Source organism: Solea senegalensis, linkage group LG12 (assembly GCF_019176455.1).
Source record: "Solea senegalensis isolate Sse05_10M linkage group LG12, IFAPA_SoseM_1, whole genome shotgun sequence".
Taxonomy (NCBI): Eukaryota; Metazoa; Chordata; class Actinopteri; order Pleuronectiformes; family Soleidae; genus Solea; species Solea senegalensis.
Genome location: NC_058032.1, coordinates 8,553,383 through 8,559,699, shown reverse-complemented (window position 1 = coordinate 8,559,699; position 6,317 = coordinate 8,553,383). Strand labels below are relative to the sequence as shown.

Below are 6,317 nucleotides of genomic sequence, written 5' to 3'. Positions count from 1 at the left end.
CCACAAGTCAATAATTGATAAATATAATCTGGATAATAGGATATAACAAATCAAAAACATACCCAAGCACAAAAGGAGAACACATCATTTTATGTATAAGATAGGTTAAGGTTTAGCTCTCACTGGCCACTTTCCTGTAAAACACAAACAGTGAATAAAGTGTGAGGAGTGGCTCCCATTGTAATCCTCTCTGCTGAAGACCATCTGCTTCAAGGTGTGGCGTGTGTTGTGTGTTCAGAGATGGTTGACTGCGTATCATGTTTGTACCAGTGTGTATTTTAGTGAGCATTGCCTTTTTATCATCTTGAACCAGTCTTGCAAATCTCATCTGACCTCTGGCATCAACAAGGCATTTTCTCACAGATGTTTGTGTGTTAAAATCCCAGCAGAGCAGCAATTTCTGAAATACTCAAACCAGCCAGTCTCTCATTAACGATCAGGACCATTTCACAGTGAGTTAAATCATCTTTCTTCCCCATTCTAGTGCTCGGATTGTCCTTCAGGAGGTCATCATGACCACATTTACGTTGCTAAACGCATGGAATTGCTGCCATGTGATTGGCTGATTAGATATTTATTTTTAACAACAATAAGTTGAACCTAATAAAGTAACCAGTACAATGGCATACATTTTAGGTTCTACAGATTTCTAACAGGGTTCACAGACGAGACCAGGGTGCATTCTCTACCAGCCAGATGATACATTATCCTTGGTCCTCTGCAAAGAATGGTTTACAGGGGCTAGAAAAGGCAGGCACCATGGTAAATGTGTGGTTGGTTTAATACTGATTTCATAGAAGGGTTGCTTCAAACAACATTTGGCAACATACTGTAAATGTAAAGAGTACAATGTTTAAAGCTCTACGTCCTCTACTTTGTCAATATAAATCTCTTCTTAAACTTCTTATTGGAGCAAATGTCTGACTAGAAGTGGTGTCAATGTGTGTACAGCAACATGGCTTTGTAGTTACCACCTTGTATCAGTTTGGGAGGAGAACACCCTGAGTTCAACTTAAAACCTTTTGGGTAAAGCCTATAGTAGTACTAGGGGAACTCCTGTGGTGCACTCACACTCCGGGTATGAATATTACATTTTTGAGTAATACTTTTCCTTCCTGTCCTCATTCTGCAGGCACCTGTGACTCCTGGGCTGCATGATTCAGATCATGTAGCAAGGCTACTAGTAGTTATAGTAATATTGTCATCATTAATATACTATATCAATATCATTTTCTGCAACAACTCATGCTGCTGCTTTTACAAATGACAAATACTATAAAAAATGATCACTACTGATTAAGAACTATCCTGACTAAACTTGTCCCACATTTTTCCTTTCACCCCAACTGGCTGCACATCTGAGTCTGGTTCTGTCAGAGATTTCTTCTCCTTTCTCCTCTCTGTTGTGTGACTATATCAAATACAAATAAAATTTGATTGATATAGTCACACAACATAGTAAACTAAGAGGTTAAAAAATCAAAGGTGATGAGGTCAGGACAGAGTGCAATGATCCCAAAATATATTTTAACCATCAGATGAAACTCAAGAATCATGTTTCACCTGTGATCCTGCCTCCCGCTGCTTTAAGTAATCCTGAGCGTAAAAAGCTCTTAGAACATGACTGACACCTGGTGGCCAACATTGTGAAAGAGGTTGACAAGTCCTTGTCATGTGTTCTAATCCATGCTTTGAAATGCAGTTGCTGAGTTAAAGACAGACAGACAGACGACTTTATTGATCCCTTTGAGAGGTTCCCTCGGAAATGACTACTGACCTTCATCTGGTGCGCATTGTGTATCCTTTGTGTTTGTTTTTTTAAAACATATTAAATAACTTAAACAAGTGACATGACTGAAAGAATGAATGAATAACTTTTATCATATTTCAATTTAACTTCAGTAAACCACACTTAGTGCTTCACTTTGAATATGAAAGTATGAATATGAATATGAAATTTAAAATAAATCTGTAATCTAATTGCTCTCTGAGGTTAAAAGGTATCTGGATTGGTGAAAATAACAACAATATTAATACAGGGGTCTACCAAGGGCCAGAAGTCTAGAGGGGAGCCCCAAAACATTTTTGGCATGTGAGCAAAGATGAATTACTAATGAGCCGACTGGGCCCAAGAGGTCAAGCCCAGAAGCCCAAGCCCAAGTCACTACCTTAGTAAGTCAAAAAGAAAAAGGCTATGAATCTGAACACATTTAGCTGTTGCCCTTCTCTGCCCTTATGCATCTGTGCCCAGGGGGACAATAGTCATAATCCATCTGTATTAATACAATTGATAATGTGACATTACCTTATATTTGTGTCAATAATCATCAAGCAATCAAATTCTGCTTAGGGCCTCCTAAAGGCTTGGGTCAGCAGTGTATTTTCATCATCTGTTTTGTTGTTTCTCTTTGGAAGGGGTTGCTGCTGAATCGCCTGGTGTGATTTTCATTGTTTTTATGTCGCTTTCATTACTGTTCTCAGGGAGCAGGCGTTTTAAAACGGTGACGGCTGTGATTACGTCGGCTGCGTAGCGGATTTTCCTGGTCAACGCTCGCCTGCTAGCTGGCTGTAAACTGTGGAATGGATTTCCTGAACGGAGGCGTGCATCATTACTCCGCGTCTCATTGACACACGCTTCCGTTCAGGAAATCCATTCCACTTTTTGCAGCCAACTAGCAGAGCATTCATGGAATCACTTGTGGAGACATTTCAGCAGAGCACAGACGGAAATCTCTACAGTTGGATCGGAAATTTCCGATACTGGATCGGCCCCATCCCTAATTCTTAATAAACTTGTCCCCGTAGGTCCAACTGGCTGAACATCCAAGTCTGGTTCCGTCAGATATCTCTTCTCCTTTCTGTATAATATAGGGTTTCTGCCTTACTGTGCATGTTGTGACTTGGCACAATTGACAATGTTTCCTTTAAAACACTGCTGTCCATAATAATAATAAAAAAAAAAAACACATGTTATATTGAGAATGTTTTTATTCAAAGTTTGCTCCCCTTAGTGTTTCCAGTACACCATACAACAGCATTATGTGAGCTGGTTAAGTGCAGTGGAAGGTGCTCGATGATGAAGAGTAGCATGTCGCCATACTAACGACAACACTAGGGTGGGATGTGTCTTATACTGTGAAATTAGAACTACAACTTCTCCACCAAGTTATCTTTTAAGTTTTAAAACAAACAGAAAATTTCAAAAATAAAAAAATCTGAAAGGGGATAGAACAGTTAAGGGGCAACAGCTTCCTGTCCACAATTGGGAGGGGGAGAGAAAATCCAGGGAACATGTTAGAGGTCATCTTCATCTTCTGGGAGCGCTGTTTGTGATGCAACCTGAAACAAGCCAAGAAAGAAAAGATGTTTTTTTGCTTGCATGCTGATTTAATGGGCTCAGGCAAAGGAGCCAACAGATTTGAATTAACAAAGTTAACTGAACCAATATTTAACCCATAGGGTCAAACTCACTTGAAGCTCTTCCTCGTATTTAGCAGCAAGCGTTGGGTCCATTTGGACTTCTGGGGGAGCAAGGGCTGGCATTGCAACAAATTCCAGGTTGGCATCACCGATCATCTTTCTTGCTAACCACAAGAAAGGCTTCTCAAAGTTGTAGTTACTCTTGGCAGAAATGTCATAGTACTAAGGGAAGAGCAGAATGTCAGAAGTCAAACGTATATAATATGAGGGTGGACAATGATCATTTCATGTCCAGTTGTTACCTGCAGGTTCTTCTTGCGGTGAAACACAATGCTCTTGGCTTTGACTTTCCTGTCTTTTATGTCCACTTTGTTGCCACAAAGGACAATGGGAACATTCTCACAGACACGGACCAAGTCACGGTGCCAGTTAGGCACATTCTTATAGGTTACTCTAGAGGTGACGTCAAACATGATGATAGCACACTGAGCTGTGGAAGCAAGAGGTTAACATTTCAAAAATTAAATCACTGAAACATTATATTTCACAATTTGATTCAGATGATGGTTGATAAACTACCTTGAATGTAGTATCCATCTCTCAAGCCTCCAAACTTCTCCTGACCAGCTGTGTCCCACACATTGTACTTAATAGGTCCTCTATTTGTGTGAAAGATCAGTGGATGCACCTCTACTCCCAGAGTAGCTAGAATTACAGAAGAAAAGTTTGTGTAATGACTTCATAAGTAAAAAATAGTTGAGAAATGTGACAAGGGATCTATTAGTATAAAGGTATCAACCTAAACTGCTTTCAGGTTCCATTGCCATTGCTAAGCCACCCCTAAACTGCTATAATCACACATCAGCTGAAATTAGACTCCTGCCTTTCTGGCATCATTTTCTGCAGAATGACAGTGCGTCACAATGTTAAACAATTAAAACTCCACTTGTTATAAACCTAACCAAAAATTTTTAGGACGGCCAGTTCCTGGTATGGTTCTGGGGGATTTCATTCACCTGATAATGGCTTAATAATAAAACCATTAACAATTATAGTTGAACATTGTCCATCTCTTCAAGCTGTATAATATCTGCTATGAACTTAGAATTTACATAAATATATATGTACATAACAGGTAGAAAAACAACAACATTGAATGCCACTTTTGATTATCCCACCTTCTAAGCTATTTAGAAAAAAGTGTATACCTGGGTTTAACAAAGGGCCTTTCTGCACAGAGTTTGTATGTTCTCCCCAAAAGTGTGTGTGTGTGAGTACATTGGTTGTTTGTCTCTGTGGCCCTGTGATGGACTGGCAACCTATCCGGGGTGTTACCTGCCTTTTGCCTTATGTCACCAGCACCCATGACCGACATGTAGAGGATAAAGTGGTAGAGGGTGGTTGGACCTCTGGTGTAAGAAATCATTCTTGTCTTCAGTTTTGTTTGGTTATCTAATTGCATATGATATGGTGAAGTGGTGACTTTTGAATATATTTGATAGTGAATAGTGTATGTAACAACATCTTAAATTACATTGCATATCAAACTACAACAGCAATATCTGTGAGAAAACTGGATATTTCAGTCAGGTCACTGAGCCCTAATCTGAACACAGGGGGCACAAAACGTGTGGACATCTTTGTCCCTGCCCATAGCTCAAGTGACAATGCTATTATACTAAATAAGAAAAATGACTTAACTAACTTGTTAACAAGTACAACGTACTTACCAACGTATTTCTTCTCGAACTCTCCTGTGACGTGCCTCTTCACAAATGTCGTTTTTCCGGTGCCCCCATCACCTACCAACACCAACTAGGAAAGACAGATGGGTGAATATCAGTTAAATAAAATAACAAATGTCTTACAACAGATGGAAAAGCGAACGTTTACCTTAAATGAAGCGACACAATCATGTTTTTCCATATTGGCGGCCGTGGTTGCGGTTTTCCTGGGTGAACAAAACAAGGCGGGACGGTTAGCACGTTTTTCATCCTTCCGTTACCGAGTGAAACAGCAACTCTGAACGCTGAGCTAGCAGTGTTAGCCTGGTCCAATAAGAAACTATGTATAAACGAAACGTGGGACAAACTTTGAACCCAGTTATTAATTTACCGCGCAAAGACGTATGTGTTACATTCAGTAGTTATACACTAATGTATATCCTGACCATATCAATTTTACATCCAGGCGAACAGCACAACAAGCTAACATGTGCACTTTACGTTACCATTACGTCAGGTTATATAATGGTTTTTAAGATATACCCACGTGCGAACACATGGTGAATGTAGATTAAACGGACATGACTGTACTGGTTCGATGTATTAATGCAGTGTTTTCAAAAATAGCCATTGGCTAACAGACCAACAGCGTGAGTGCGCCACATCGAAATGCGAGCGCAATTTTTCGTGTGCGACTAGAACAATCGAGCAGTGAGGCCAGACTGACGTAGACTTAAGAAAAACACAACTGCAACTGACTACAAACAGTTTGTTTTAGTCAATAATGGCACGTACATACACAGAATTAAAGCGTATTTTTTAGAACAAAGCGGTCGCTAACGTATTAGCCAACGCGGAATGGAAGCCATTCTCTGTGGCTAACACTTAGCTGCTAACAGTTAGCTGCAATTTGGCACAGGGGGGCAAAAAAATCAATGGCCCTGTTTGGTTGATTGTTTCCCACAAAGATGCCCTTAAAACGCAGCGCGGATATCCACGTGCACCATCACATTCTCGGGACTTCAAAGCACTCATACGACAATCATAAACTAAAACAGTGGAATTGTCCGCAATAAGAAAACACACAGACTCACCGGTGGTACAGCGAGGAGAGAAAACAGAAAATGGCTGCGTTCGCGGGAGATTCAGCGTGGACTATATGAGTCAGTTTCC

The 6,317-nt window shown here is 40.2% G+C and overlaps 1 protein-coding gene across 1 annotated transcript; it reads right to left on the bottom strand.

The window, feature by feature from the left end:
* Positions 1-2,970: 2,970 nt before the first annotated feature.
* Positions 2,971-6,317, bottom strand: ran (RAN, member RAS oncogene family). Its single transcript, XM_044041125.1, has 7 exons — positions 6,239-6,317; positions 5,314-5,371; positions 5,151-5,235; positions 4,000-4,125; positions 3,723-3,910; positions 3,472-3,642; positions 2,971-3,339 (listed from the first exon to the last, which is right to left on the bottom strand). The coding sequence occupies exons 2-7, from the start codon at positions 5,344-5,346 to the stop codon at positions 3,295-3,297; spliced, it is 648 nt and encodes a 215-aa protein (XP_043897060.1). The 5' UTR covers positions 5,347-5,371; positions 6,239-6,317; the 3' UTR covers positions 2,971-3,294.